Here is a 15,258-nt window from a genome sequence, read left to right as displayed (position 1 = left end):
CCCTCTGTGTTCATCCAATGCTTTTTTGAACTCTGTCACTGTTTTCTTCTCCATCACCTCCTTTGGGAGCGCATTCCAGGTATCTACCACCCTTTCCGTAAAAAAGAATTTCCTAACATTACTCTTGAGTCTACCACCCCTCAACTTCAAATTATGCCCTCTTATGTTCTTAACACATCCACCTGCCCTTCCTCTTCCCTTTCTCCTTCCCCCTACTATGCTAAAGTCAACCTGTGATTCACTTTTATTCTGATTTGGGACCTAACGAATGGAGTACAGTATTTACTTCCAAAAGCAGGTCAACAATTTAGTCCAATAGAAAGGCCTCATCTCATCTTTTTGTTTGTTTGTTTGTTGACCTGCATTTCTATGCATTCACAAAGACTGTCAACCACATTATATATCTAATACTGTCTTATTCTATTCTGAATCTTTAAAGGTACAACTAGCAAAAACATAGATGGAAAACAATGGAGTGTCACCACATTTGATCGAACACCAAGGATGTCCACGTATCTCCTGGCATTCATAGTTTCGGACTTTAGCAACATTGAACAACCCGGCAGCAAACCCCAGGTAAGAGGGGATTTTCTCTGTTTACACAGAGGGGACCTAAGAGCGATTCATTAATAGTATCCTACATTTATCTGTTCTGATTTCAGATTCGAATCTGGGCCCGTAAGAAAGCCATCGAGGAAAACCAAGGAGAATATGCCTTAAACGTGACCGGAAGCATCTTGAATTATTATGATAGTTATTATAATGTCTCCTATCCTTTGCCAAAATCAGGTAAGTGAAGCTATGTCCATTTATTTACCTGAGAGGGGCTACTGTAGAAAGCAGTGTAAGAGATGATTTTTCAGTAAAAACGACTACTAAAGGCTAGTTCTGTTCTAATGTGAGACATGTGACCTAACGGTTAGTGCAACGGCCTGAAGAACTGGATTTGATTCCCACTGCAGGTCCTTGTGACTCTTTTCAAGGCTCTTAATCCTCCACTGTCCAATTACAAAATAAGTACCTGTATATAATATAGAAACTGCTTTGATTGTAACAACAGAAAGGCAATATATCAAATCCCATCCCTTTCCTTTTTGATCAGAGCAATTCATCTTTTTAGCTACATGTACAATATATTTCGTACTGTAACTCCCAAGTAAAACAAATCATGTGGTCATTAGGTGTCATCGACTCGTGCTTGAGTCCTAACATAGCAACATAAACATTTTGTCTTATTCTAGCCCTGAGCGTTTATCCTAAGTCTAATGGCAAATGATGCAGGCCTTTTAAAATAGGAAACACAGGATGGAAAACTTTTTAATGCATTAACAAGCAAGACTTTGTGAAAAAAAAAGAAAATCAGTAAACAAATTTTCATTCCAGATCAAATAGCTCTGCCTGACTTTAGTGCAGGCGCCATGGAGAACTGGGGGCTGATCACGTACCGGGAGTCGGCCCTCCTGTATGACAACGAGATATCGTCCATTAGTAATAAGGAGAGAGTGCTTACTGTGATAGCGCATGAACTCGCCCATCAGGTACTGAACAGATTCTCTGATTCCTACCATTGGGGTTCTTTTACTAAGGCGCGCTAACTGATTTATCACGCGCTAAATGCTAAGGTGCCCATAGAATATAATAGGCACTGTAGAATTTAGTGTACGCTACTCTTTAGTGCGCGCTACATCAATTAGCATGCCTTAGTAAAAGGACTCCATTATTTTTAAACATTTATCCCTATTTTCCATTTGTAACATTACATTCTATTTCTGCAGAGTGATTCGAATTTATTGGATTAATTCAATACATTTCTAGTGCTCCTGTGGTAAAAAAAATTGTGCCCATGTCAGACTCGGCATCTCCTCTTGCGCCTAATTTACCTTCAGGAGTCAGCCATGCCTTGATGAAGACAGAAAGAACTCAAAGCCAAAGCCTGAGACCAAAGTGATTTGAAGAATAAAATTACCAGACAACAAAAAGTAGAAAAAAATTAATTTATTTCATATTTTGTGATTAGAATATTTCAGATTTGAAATATTTATCCTGCTAGAGCTGGTATTAGACATAAGTGGGGACCGCAAAGCCCAGGCTGTGCTTCTTTAGCTTCCAGCTGGCTTAGGGCTCTCTCTTTAACCAGGGGGCAGTTACTCTAGCTGCACTCCCCTAACACTATTCCTGCCATGTGTGACTGAAGTATTCTGTTAGCTTGATTGTTCTATGTAGCATTGTGTAGTAATTTGATTTGTTCAGTTTTCACAATAGTGGATGGGATATTTGTGAAAGGGAGGGGAGATGGGTTTTGTTGATCCTTGCTCTGTATTATTTGTATTTATAAAATGACAATTATACAGAATATTGTCTCTTTTTATACTTTAATAAAATAAGTTCAGTATAAAATCATAACTATTTGAGGCTTGTGTGGATAGAATCTGACAGTTTGCAGGGCGGGGACGGGGCAGGGATGGGGACGAAGCTCACGGAGATGGGGCAGGGACGGGGTTCAAGCTCGCGGGGACGGGGCGGGAACGTTGATAAATTTTTTCCCTGTGTCATTCTCTAATTTGCACTTTAGATAATCTTATTAAGTTCTTAATTTTGTCCTGTTTTTGTCTAGTGGTTTGGAAACCTCGTGACCCTGAGGTGGTGGAATGACCTCTGGCTGAATGAGGGCTTTGCCTCATATGTGGAATACTTGGGAGCTGATTTTGTTCAGAAGAAATGGAACATTGTAAGTTCTCAGAGAAGCTTGTGAAGACTCCACATCTGTCTTTGTTACAACATACCCTGGTTGGGAAGCAGATAGCCTAACAACTATTTAGAACCTTTGAACTTAGAAATTCTGGAAAACAAAGAAAGAAAACGATGGGAGGGTGGGGTGGGAAGGGGTAAGAATCCTACTGACAAACTCTTGCACAATTATTTTAAACACAAGGTGGGAAGTGTTGGCAGGGGTAGGGCAAAGGATACATCAGTTCACTAAAAATCTTTTTTTCTTTTTTTTTTTGCTCTATTGAAACAAGTGTGTGCTGTGGTTGTGGTGGTGGTGGGACAGGAATTGAGGGATCATCAGTGTCTGGCAACCTTAATGGCCCCTTTAAAATGTAGCCCAAGAATATTGGGCCATAGCTTTTAGGCCTGATGCTCCAAGGCCTCTGGTTAATGCTACTTAAAAAGTGGCTCACAACCAGCATAATTCCTTTACTAACCTGCTGTATGCTTTTACAAAACCTTGATAACTTTCTGATTAAATGCTGATGCCCTCCTTAAAGACTTATCCCATTGCGACCGATATGTTAAAGCTATTATCTGGATGGCAGCACTTGCTAACTGGTTAAGTGGTGCCAGCTGGGTTAATCCATCCATTTTAAGAAACATCTGGATAATGACGCTGAAAATCATTTGTGGTTGCCCAGCCATGGAGTGTGGATATAGCATGAGTGATCTTGTAAATTATCTGATAGTGGAAATATTCAGCCTTTTTTACTGTCCTAAGTTATCTGGATGAGTTAATTGGTTAGCAGCCTAAATATTGCCACCATGTGAAAAGCTATTAGTTATCACTCTGTCTGGATATTCTGTGCTAATCATTACCTGCAGAGAGGCATAGAAAATCCAGATTTTAAAAGACATGTTTAAAGTGACAACGGAACCTTGATGTGAATGCTAATATTAATCTTAGATCATAAGTTGTCCACACAATAATATGTGATCACTGATTGATTTAACAATGATTGTATTCTACTGCACTCCTTAAGAGGCTATAACTCCCTAAACTAATTTTGGTTTTGTTCCCCCCTGCCACATCCCCCCCATCTTCCCTTGCTGTCCAGCATCTGTCCTTCCCCCATCATCTGACCTGTCCTTGTCTCCCTACCCCCTACAGTCTGACACGTCCTCCTCTCTCCACCTCTCAGACATTCCTCCCTCTCTGCTGTGCCCCTCCCCCACAGAGGTCCAGCATCTCTCCTCACACCCCCATCCTGTGAGTCCAGCACCTCTTCCTCAGCTTCCCTCACCATCCCCAGTCCAGCAAATCTTTCTTTCCTAATGCCTCTTCCTCGGCCTCCATCAGCACCACTGGACCAGCAAACCTGTTCTTCACTGTCAACAGCAATGGTAACACACTTCCTGAGTCAAGCTGGCTCCTTCTCCCTGCAATGTCCTGCCCTTCCAACATAACTTCCTATTTATGTGTGGGCGGGGCACTGCAGAGGGAAGGAGCCGGCTCAACTCGGGCAATGTGTTACCACTGCTGCCGCCGATGGAGAACAGGTTTGCTGGTCCGGGAATACTGAGGGATACCAAGGAAGAGACATTGGACTCAAAGAAGGAAGGAAGGGAAGAGATTCTGTATCCGCGGTGGGAAGGGATGGCAAAGAACCACTGGTCCAGACATTTGGTGCCATTTTTTACCGGCACCCTGCCATGCCTATCCTGTATGTACCTTTACTAGACAGTAAATGAGCACCAAGGTTATGTATAGGAATAGAGTAGATGTCTCATTGCTTGCACAGAGTTTATGAACAACTTATTAAACTGAAAGTACACAAAGCTCCTGGACTGGATGAGATATGTCTTAGGATACTACAGTATAATCTCATTATAACGGAACTATAACGGAACCTCGCCTATAGTGGACGAGGTCCGCTGGTCCCGGCCGTGTGCCTTTAAAAACATACAGAAAATCATCGCATATAATGGACTTTTGCATATAACAGACAACCAATTTGGTCCCCAGAGCCACTTTTAGCTGCGGTCTTGTTCAGCTATAATAGAAATGCAGACTCCGCCTACCAGGCACGTGGCATTGAAATAATATCAAAATGCAGCCCAGAAGAAAATGACAGATTATTTTTCTTTCCAGTACAGTGCGACATAATGCTTTAGAACCGGTGCTGGTCCACAGAAATTTCCTACCAGTTCACAGGGCCGGCATGTGCATCAGGCCCAAAACTGTGTTCTTCAACCGCCGGTCTGTGGTGCGATCGATGCGGTGTTATCTTTGGGCCGGCTCCCTCTTCCTCACTGACTCAAAGCCACAGGCAGCGGCTCCTACGTGCATCCTGCGCCTGAACTGGAAGCCTTCTCTCTGATGTCGCAACGTCAGAGGGAAGGCTTCCAGATGAGGCACAAGGAGCCGCTGCCCGCAGCTTTGTGCATTGCATCAGTGAGGAAGAGGGAGCCGGCCTGAAGATAACACCGGGGGCAGAATAAAACGGCTAGGCAGGAGCAGGCCAGAAGGTAAAGCATAGCATGGTGAGAGGGATACAATAAAGGTAAGGGGAAATGATTTTATTTTTGAATTTAGTGATTGAATTGTGTCAATTCTGAGAATTTACATCTGCTGTCAGTATTTTGCACTGTTCAGGAAGAAATGCATTTGTTTCTTTTTCTCTGGGGTTGTACTGCATGCAGAGTTTTGCATCTTAGGGTTTGTTTGTACTTTTAGTTTTTGGTCCTGTATTTGCATAAAGGTTATCTGTGTTCTGGTAGGAATGAATGTTGAGAAGCATACAGTTTGCTTTGTGTAGTTTAATTTTGTGTTTAACCATTATGTGTTGTTAATAAGATTATATTGTGTGTGTGTGTGTGTATATGAAAAATGAATGGAAAAAATAGTGTTACAATTAGTACTATGGGGCGGGGTCTAGGGCGGAGATTGGGTAGAGATGGGCAGGGTCTGGCCCATGACTTAGCCCAGTGTTCTTCAACCGCCAGTCTGCGTTTCGATGCCGGTCCACAAAATAATTTTTTTATTTCTGCCGGTCCATAGGTGTAAAAAGTTTGAAGAACACTGCTTTAGAACATCTTTTAGTGTTCTGGTTTTACAATCATTTTGTGCCATACCAATGTTTTGCTGAGTTTTGTTATTGATGTTGCTGATATGCTTGTTGTTTCAGTTGATCTAAATAAAGTTTTAAAAAAATGCAACTCTGGATATAACGGACTGTTTTTCCAGGTCCCTTGAAGTCCATTATAACGAGATTATACTGTATAGGATCTCAGAAAGGAAGCTTTAAAAAACCAAGCCATTAGCTTTTGTTTTTAAAAATAAAAGATAATTCATTTTTTGTAATGTTTTAAATTTTTGTAGAAAGATTTGATCTTGCTTAATGAAATGTATCATGTCATGGAGATTGATGCATTGTCTTCATCGCATCCCCTTTCATCAAAGGAGGAGGAGGTCAACACTCCAGCTCAGATCAACGAAGTCTTTGATCCTATAGCTTATAGCAAGGTAATTTCTTTATCTCATACTCTTTCTTTTTAAGACACACATGAGGGAGCCACTGCTTGTCCTGGGACTGGTAGAAAGGAATGTTCCTACTATGTGAGTTTCTGCCCAGCATTTCTGACCTGGATTGGCCTCTGTGGAAACAGGATACTGGGCTAGCTGGACCATTGGTCTGAGCCAGTAGGACTATGCTTGTGTTCATTTTTAGCTAGGCCTGCTGTCACATAAAGTAAGGGCCCCTGCTCAGCCTGTATATTTCAATATAGCAGCAACTTCTGGGGCTGGAGCCCACCAAGGCAAGCACAAGTCCTGTAGTTGAGAAGTTTCATTCTACTCAGGAGAACCAATCATACAGGGAGGAGAAAATTGGCCAAACAAGAAGGAAAAGGAGAAAGCAGGCATAAGAAGAAAGAAAGAGTGATAAACAGAACAGAAAGGTAGAAAGTAGCAAACAGGAGGAGGGGGGTAGAAGCTAGGAGGAGAGGAGGTAAGTCAGATTTTTTTGGGAGGGGGAGGTAAAGAAAGGGTAAATTTTGGGAAGGATGAAGAAGGGGAGAATACTGATGAGAAGATACAAGTTGTCTTCTTGAAGTCAGCTGTGCAAACTTAGGCTTTCTAGCTCCTTCCTCTTATGTGTTCTACAGGAGGCAGGGGAGGGCTGGTGATCAGATGGAACAGAGAGGCAAGAGAGAATTGTTGGGTAAGGGTAGAGGGAATGTTGAAAGCCATTGGGATGGAGGAAGTACAAGAGAGCTAGATTGGGAGAGGTAAAGGGAATATGAGAAACAAGGGAGGGAGGTAGAAATATTGTGAGAACGTTAGGGTGGGGATCAGGGGGAGTTTAAGAGAGCTGGAAACATTAATGGGAATGTGAAAGAACTGGTGGAGGCATAAAAGGCAGGAAGAAAGTGTATGAAAGAAGGTCAGAGGCAGTTTTAGGTCTGGAATTAAGCAGAGTGATGATGATGAGGAGATACATGAGAATGTGAGAGTGCCAGAGGTGGCGATGGGGAGGAGAGCAAGAGAAAGAGAGCTAGAACAATGATGGTGTAGGTGTGTATGAAAGACAGGAGGAAGAGAATAGGATGTGTGCGTGTGTATGACACAGAATCAGACAAAAAATGATGGAGGATAATGAGAAAAGATGATGAGATTAGAGTATGAGATAATGGGGTAAAGTATTCATAACATTACAAGGCTTGATAGGCGGTATATCAAAATAAAAATAAACTTGAAACTTAGAATGAGGTGAAAAAAGTGAGATCCAACTGTTAGAGGATAGAGTGAAGAGATGGCAATTAAGGCTAGTTTTAGACATGCCAGATTAAGGGGCTCTCTGAAGCTGTGGGATCCATGCAAGTTGCTCTGTTTGCCCCCCCCCCCGCCCCCCCCCCACCTACCGGTCCTGATGGTGATATAATGGAGCAATTTAGAGGTATTCCACCCAATACTTCAGCTTGTTGTTTTGTTCTTTGTTTTATCTTCAGGGATCCTCAGTGATTCGTATGTTGACAAAGTTCCTAAAGGAGTCTGAATTTAAAGCTGGACTAAATGTAAGTCTCTGTTAAAAACAATATAGAATATTCTAACAGGGCCTCATCTGTATTTAAGATTGTTTTTAGTCCAAGGTTAAATGTTCCCTTTTGGATTTCTAAAGTCAAAATATATTGCTTAATAATATAATTATTAGGATTTGTATAACATTTTTCATCCAAAGTATATCCTAAGGCAGGAAATGAATTTGAGTTTCTTGGCTTACAACTCATGCCTATATCTCCAGTGGTCTTCAACCCTGCTCTTGGGACACACCTAACTAGTCTGGATTTTAGGATCTTCATATTCAGTGTTTTGTTTTCTGGCAGTACTTGGCAAAAGCATCTTTTTACATCTGCATCAGCTTCCAAAATATGATTTGAGGGGAGGGGCTAGGTTAAAGAGCTTTATTCAGTCTTACCCCTCCCCTCATGATCTCTATAGGCTGCTTCCTGCGAGGAGAAGCGCTGTAGAGAGCAGGCAACAGAGGATCCTTTTCTTCAGGGCCCTGGCTAATGGATCAAGGGCACCAGCCCCATAGACATGATTTCTAAAAAAAATCCAAACTAAACAAGCACTTTTTCTTAGAGAGCAACCAACAACATGTGGACCAAATCCAACTGCATTGTGCTATTGTTCAAGTAATAAACTAAGGTAATCCAGTCCTCTGATGCACACTAGCCTGAAGGAATAGCAAACAGATTAGCTTGCATTAGAGAACTACATTAAGTGAGAACAGCAAGGATTGGAAGACCTAATATTGTCTGATCAAGTTCATAGTTAGAAAAGCTGGTGCAGCATTAGGATTTCACCATTTTATAAACCCCTGAAGCAGGCATGTGCCAAAACACAGCCATGTTGGGTTTTATGACTTTTTCTTTAATTGAGAGCTTTATGTCTTTTTAGTGTGTTTTAATAAATTGTTTTTATTTATTTTGGGCCGTACTCTCTTTTTTTCTGACATCTCTTGTGTGACCTTGCTTCTGTGTTTTGACTTTTAGAATTTATTGGATATTACAAATGAAAAGCAAAATATGTATTCCCCAATATTCAGCTGCAGCTGTCAGCATTTGATTTAAACTCCAGACACTGGATTTTTTTTTATACCCAGATAGTCAATGCTACTATCTGGGATACTGGCCCACTTTGAATATCCCAGTATAACCTGTCTGGGTACCCAGATAAAGTTAGGACAGCATTTTTTTGAAGATACTTTAGTGCCTTAGGTGTCTTTATAAAATAAGTACCTTCCTGCCTATTAAACTGGGCACCAGGGTATCAACCTGGGCCACATTAAGATAGGTTATTGTACTGTTACCCCCAGTTATTAGTAACTAGGTTTCATTGCATAAACTGACCCCCTGTTTTACTAAGGTGCGCTAAGCATTTTAGTGCATGCTCATCGCTAACGCATCCATAGAGCAACATGCACATTAGTGTTTAGCACATGGTTAGCGTGTGCTAATATTTAGCGGGCCTATGTAAAAGAGGGGGTGAGTTAATGGTAAAACAACCTCTCTTAATGGTAGCCTAATTTTGATAACTTCCCCCCTAAGTGCATATAATCCTTTTTATGATTTTATACGTTAATTTTAGAACCTTGGGCTCCTTCTGTGTATCCCTCCCATGCTTTTACCTTTCATGTACCTGTATAGACAATATCCATTGATGGATAGTCTGGGGCTCATTTTCAAAAATGAAAAGAAATTTCCGTAAAGTGGCATAAAGGGGCAGATGGATGTTTTGGCGAGAAAAACGTCCAATCTCAGTTTTTTTGAAAATGTCCCTAATAATCTAATCCAAATGACTGGCTATTCAAAAAATATTCTTAAAATTGGTCCAATTAACAACACAATCAATCTTCAACTAGCATAGAAACCAACTATAAATCCTTAGCCCCTCCCCCCCCACACACACATACACACCTTTTACAAAACTGTAGCATGGTTTTTAGCACTGGCTGCAGCGTTAACAGCTTCTACACTCATAGATTTCTATAAACGTCGAAGATGTTACTGCCGCAGCCGGCATTAAAAACCGTGCTACAGTTTTGTAAAAGGGAAGGGGAGCGGGGATAAATTTCTTCAGGAGACTCAGCGGTTCAAATTGTCATAACCTTCAGGGATTTCCACACCATTTCTTCACTGACCCCCCAAATCTTTAGTTTTTAATTTTAATCTTCAAATGTAACTTAATTTAGTATTGCACCTTTATATACTTGAAGTTCAATATCTTACAAAATTGTACATACCTTTTGTTGGGTCGGGGTCTATTCTGGATGCCAACATGAATCATGTTTCACATTGTAGCTGTATCAAGGCTCATCCCCTACAAAAATAAAATGACAAGAAAAAACTATCCATTTGTGTTTGAGAATAATATCTCATATCATTTACCTTTATGATTCCCCTATACCAGGGGTGCCCACACTTTTTGGGCTTGCGAGCTACTTTTAAAATGACCAAGTCAAAATGATCTACCAACAATAAAATTTTAAAAAAACACAACGCACACTGTACGCATAGAAAATGTTAATTATCATTCCTATTCCAGGGTTTTTCAAAGAGGTCAAAACAGATGACTCTATGCATTATCACCTCAGTAACAACCATACAAAAATAGACAAATATACCCCCCTCCCTTTTTACTAAACCACGATAGCAGTTTTTAGAGCGCAGGGAGCTGCGCTGAATGCCCAGCGCTGCTCTCGACACTCATAGGCTCCCTGCGCTAAAAAACTCTATTGCGGTTTAGTAAAAGGGGACCTTAGTGTAAAATATAGACAGCAGATATAAATTGAGACACATTTTGATCACTAAATTTAAAATAAAATCATTTTTCCTACCTTGTCTGGTGATTTCATGAGTCTCTGGTTGCACTTTCTTCTTCTGACTGTGCATCCAGTCTTTCTTCCCTTCTTTCAGCCTGTATGCTTCCTCTCCTCCAAACCTCATTCCCTCCCCCAACTTTTCCTTCCTCTCTCCCTGCCCTTTCTTTCTCTCTGCCTCCCTTTCCTTTTTTTCTGTTTCTCTTCTTTCCTTCTGTCTCCCTGCCTGCCCTTTTTCTTTCTTTCTCCCTGCCCTCCCCCAAGACACTGCCACTGCCATCGGGGACCCAAACTGCCATCGGGGACCAGGACCCAAACCGCCACCAATAACAGGCCCGAAAGCCGACGCCAATAACACGCCCAAAAGCCGACGCCGCCCCAACCTCTCCCTGCTTCGGCCGACCAGCATCGCGAGGAACTGTTGGGGGAAATGCTGCCGGGTCCTGCCTTCGCGGAAACAGAAAGTAGGCAGGACCCGGCAGCAAGAAGAGGAAATGCTTCACTAACATGTCTCCCGCCTTAGCCCGTAGCGAACGCTTGCTTCAGGGCTCTCTACATGTGCGTGCAGGCTTCCCTTCTCCCCCCCTCCCCCTCCCCGGGCATAACTTCCGGTTTCGGAGGGAAGAGAAGAGAAGCCTGCACGCACACGTTAGAGCCCGGAGCATAAGTTCGCTAGGGGCTGAAATCGTAGATCAGGACGGCAACACGAGTGCGATCGACTCGAGTTGCCTTCCTGAGCTACTGGTCGATCGCGATCGACGCGTTGGGCACCCCTGCCCTATACCATCTCATTGCTCTCTTTAGTAGCTTTAAGATGGTGGTGGCATTTCAAATGTATTTATTTATTTAGATTTTTATCCCGTCCTCCCAGTAGCTCAGAACGGTCTACAAGCAAACATTCACAGTGGAGTACATTTGGACAATACAAAGACTATACAGTAGTTTAAATACAAGAACTATACAATAATTTAAGTACAGGTTAAGAATGGACTGTACAGCAATTTAAGTAGAAGTTTCGAATGGGGAAGAGAGGTTAGAGGGGAGGGGGGTGAGGCGTAGACTTGTGGTTGAATTTTAGTTGAAGAGGAGGGTCTTTACCGCTTTCCGGAAGGTCATCAAATTAATTTATTGTACCTTCCCCTCATCAGCTGATCCGTTCATATCCGATCAAATGACTTAATTCTCAGATCAAAGCCATCCATTCTACCTCAGCCTTTAGTCCTAAGGGAACTACTGTTTTCAGATTGAAAATTGAAGATTTGGGGTCAGTGGTGCAGAAATCCCTGGCGGCTATAACAATTTGAACTGCACCAGGTCAGGTGTTACCACTGAGACTCCCTAATAATCTCATAACATAGGGGATCATTTTCAAAGTGCTTAGACACACAAAGCTCCATAGAAATCTATGGTGCTCTATGCATCTAAGTGCTTTGAAAATGAGCACATATAAAGTCTTCCAGCCAGTTTAACTGTGGTCTTAGGATTTATGCAACTGCATCCATCTTCACTGATTCCAAATAGTTGATTTTTTGACCAAGGATTAAATTTCCTACAGCTTCTGGAATGAAAACAAAAAGCACCAAAACAGCAAAATAATTCATATTGGGAAAAAACCTTGTGCATAAATCACTGTGAAACTTTCAATTGATTCTTATAGTTTAGAACAGTGTTTCTCAACTTCAAGCCAAGTACCCCCTAAGCCTAATACCAACCGAGTACCCCACCCAAGCTCCACCCCAGACCCACCCAAGCTCCACCTCTGACCCCACCCCCATAAAGCACAGTTACTTACCATAACAGGTGTTATCCAGGGACAGCAGGCAGCTACTCTCACATGTGGGTGACATCATCCACGGAGCCTGGATGTGGACAGCCTCGCAAACAGACTTGCTTGTAGAAACGTAGAAGTTTTGAGTCAGCCGCACCGCGCATGCGCGAGTGCCTTCCCGCCTAGCGCAGGGTGAGTCTCCTCAGTTCAGATAGCTAGCAGAGAAGCCAACCAGGGGAGGTGGGTGGGTTGTGAGATTAGCTGCCTGCTGTCCCTAGATAACAACTGTTACGGTAAGTAACTGTGCTTTATCCCAGGACAAGCAGGCAGCCTATTCTCATTGATGGGTGACTTCCAAGCTAACCAAAATGGGATGGTGGGAGGCGGTTTGAGAGGTGGCCTGACATTGAAAACTCCTTTCATAAATCTATAAACCACAGGATGAGCAGAGAGGGGTTTCCCTTCAATAGGCTGATGAAAAGCAGCAATTGTACTGAGATGGACTCTAATGGATATGGATTTGAGGCCTGATTGAGATAAATGCAACAGGTAATCCAAAATTGAAGACAAGGAAGTAGATTGAGGCTCCTTGTGATGGTAGTAACATTGTCTAGTGGTAGGCTTCCTAGAAGCCTCTAAAATGTCCTTGACAGATTGAGAAAACTGTAGAGTGGCCGTTAGGTTGATAGGTACCAAGCTGTCAGGTGTAGAGACTGCAAGTTGGGATGAAGCAGAGATCTGTGTAAGCACAAAGGGAAACACTGGTAGAAATAATGGCTCCCTGATGATGAGTTGAAACAGAAAGGAGAACCATGGTTGTCTGGCCCATTGAGGAGCTATCAGAATCATGGTGGCATGTTAGTGTTTGATGAGTGTCTTGAGAATGGAGGAAACGCATACAGGAATTTGCTTGTCCAGAAGAAACGCATCTGCCTCCAGGCGTTGAGGAAAGTAGATCCTGGAGCAAAGCTGAGGCAGCTTGTTGTTATGGGGAGATGCAAAGAAATCTATTTGAGGAGTCCCCCACTGAGAAAAAATGTGATAGAGAGGCGATGAATTGAGTATCCATTCGTGAGGTTGTAGAAGACGACTCAATTTGTCCGCCAGTTTTTCTCCCCTTGAATGTAGACTGCTTTCTGAAAGACATTGTGATGAAATGCCCAATTCCAAATCTTCTGAGCTTCCTGGCAAAGAGGGAGGGTTCCTGTTCCTCCCTGTTTGTTGACATAGTGCATGGTGACTTGATTGCCTTTATGAATGAGGACTACTTGATCGTGAAGAAGTTGAAAAGCCTTGAGAGCGTTGAAAATCGCTCTGAGTTCCAACAGATATATGTTGCTCTGACGATCTATGCTGGACCAATGCCCCTGAGTACGGAGACCATCAAAATGAGCCCCCCAAGCATAGGTCGAGGAATTTGTCATGAGGACTTTCTGATGAGGGGGCGTTTGAAACAGTAAACCTCTGGAGACATTGGTAGAGAGTATCCACCAGTGGAGAGACTGTCTCAACGAGGGAGTCACTGTAATGTGCTGAGAGAGTGGATCAGAAGCCTGCGCCCACTGAGATGCCAGGGTCCACTGAGGAATTCACATGAACTATAGAGGCCATGTGACCTAAAAGAACCATCATGTGTCTCGCTGAGAGTGAAGTGAGGGATGACACTTTAAGGCAAAGTTGAATGAGAGCATTCTGACGTTGTTGCGGAAGGAATTCTCTGAATTGTACAATGTCCAGTACAGCTCCGATGAACTGTAGATGTTGATTTTGGAACTGTAGCTGGGATTTTGGAAAGTTTATTTCGAACCCCAATTGTTGAAGGAACCAAATAGTCCATTGGGTCGCTTCAATAAACCCCTGAGATGTTGCATCTTTGATGAGCCAGTCATCCAAGTAGGGAAAAACCTGGAGACCATGGCTGCGCAGAGCTGCTGCCACCACAACTAGGCACTTGGTGAAAACCCAGGGAGATGATGCCAGGCCGAAAGGCAGCACTCTGTACTGAAAATGATGATTTCCCACCTGAAATCTGAGGAACTTGCAAGAAGCTGGATGAATGGGAATGTGAGTGTAAGCCACTTTGAGATCCACAGAGCATAACCAATCATTGTGATCTAGAAGGGGATACAAGGATGCTAGAGAGAGCATCCAAAATTTTTCTCTGACAAGAAATTTGTTGAGATCCAGGATAGGTCGCAGATCCCTCGTCTTCTTCGCAACAAGGAAGTAACTGGAATAAAACCTTATCCTCTGCTGTTCCAAAGGACCCTCCTCGATGGCACGGAGATGAAGCAGAGCTTGAGCTTCCTAAAGAAGAAGGGTGGTCTGGGATGGATTGGAAGGATACTCTCTTGGGGGAAGATCTGGTGGAATCTGAAGGAAGTGAAGAGAGTAACCTTCCCTGATGATTGTGAGGACCCAGAGGTCGGATATAATGAGTTCCCATCTTTGATAGAAATGATGGAAATGACCCCCTATGGGAAGAAGAGAGGACAGAGACAAAACGATTGAGGTTATGCTCTGTGTTAGATGGTCAAAAAGACTGAGAGGCCTTGGGTGCAGCAGGAGTCTGAGGTTTATGCTGCTGTTGCTGTGGTTTCTTAGGAGGTGGCCTTGAATAAGGTGCTGCCTTCTGATGATAATGCCTCTGGTAAGATGGAGGAGGCCTATAACCCTTAGCGGCGGGAGGCTTCGACTTTGGTCTGATGATAGAGGCAAACGACTTCTCATGCTCAGATAAGCGCTGCCTCAATAGAGTCATCAAATAACTCATTGCCCTAGCATGGGATGTTGGCCAGTTGATCTTGTAGATTCAGGTCCATATCCAAGGTGCGGAGCCAGGCTAGATGGAGCATCTCCACCAAGAAAGCAGTGACCCTGGAGGACATCTCAAAA

General features: G+C 42.8%; 2 protein-coding genes across 4 annotated transcripts in view; one reads left to right on the top strand and one right to left on the bottom strand.

The window, feature by feature from the left end:
• ZNF710 (zinc finger protein 710) overlaps window positions 1-15,258 on the bottom strand; it is a 613,623-nt gene that overhangs the window by 388,006 nt on the left and 210,359 nt on the right. Inside the window, exon 4 of the mRNA XM_033919487.1 lies at window positions 10,020-10,096. The gene's annotated coding sequence lies outside the window, so the exon portion shown is untranslated. The remainder of the gene's footprint in view (window positions 1-10,019; window positions 10,097-15,258) is intronic.
• LOC117347961 (aminopeptidase N-like) overlaps window positions 1-15,258 on the top strand; it is a 197,137-nt gene that overhangs the window by 89,270 nt on the left and 92,609 nt on the right. For all 3 annotated transcript variants that reach the window (XM_033919483.1, XM_033919485.1, XM_033919486.1), the window contains 6 exons: window positions 440-576; window positions 663-789; window positions 1,384-1,538; window positions 2,615-2,728; window positions 6,095-6,238; window positions 7,723-7,788. In XM_033919483.1, the coding sequence (XP_033775374.1) occupies window positions 440-576; window positions 663-789; window positions 1,384-1,538; window positions 2,615-2,728; window positions 6,095-6,238; window positions 7,723-7,788 (743 nt within the window). The remainder of the gene's footprint in view (window positions 1-439; window positions 577-662; window positions 790-1,383; window positions 1,539-2,614; window positions 2,729-6,094; window positions 6,239-7,722; window positions 7,789-15,258) is intronic.

The sequence above is a fragment of the Geotrypetes seraphini genome, chromosome 14 (genome assembly GCF_902459505.1).
Source record: "Geotrypetes seraphini chromosome 14, aGeoSer1.1, whole genome shotgun sequence".
In the NCBI taxonomy this organism is placed as follows: domain Eukaryota; kingdom Metazoa; phylum Chordata; class Amphibia; order Gymnophiona; family Dermophiidae; genus Geotrypetes; species Geotrypetes seraphini.
This window is presented reverse-complemented; position numbering and strand designations above follow the sequence as displayed.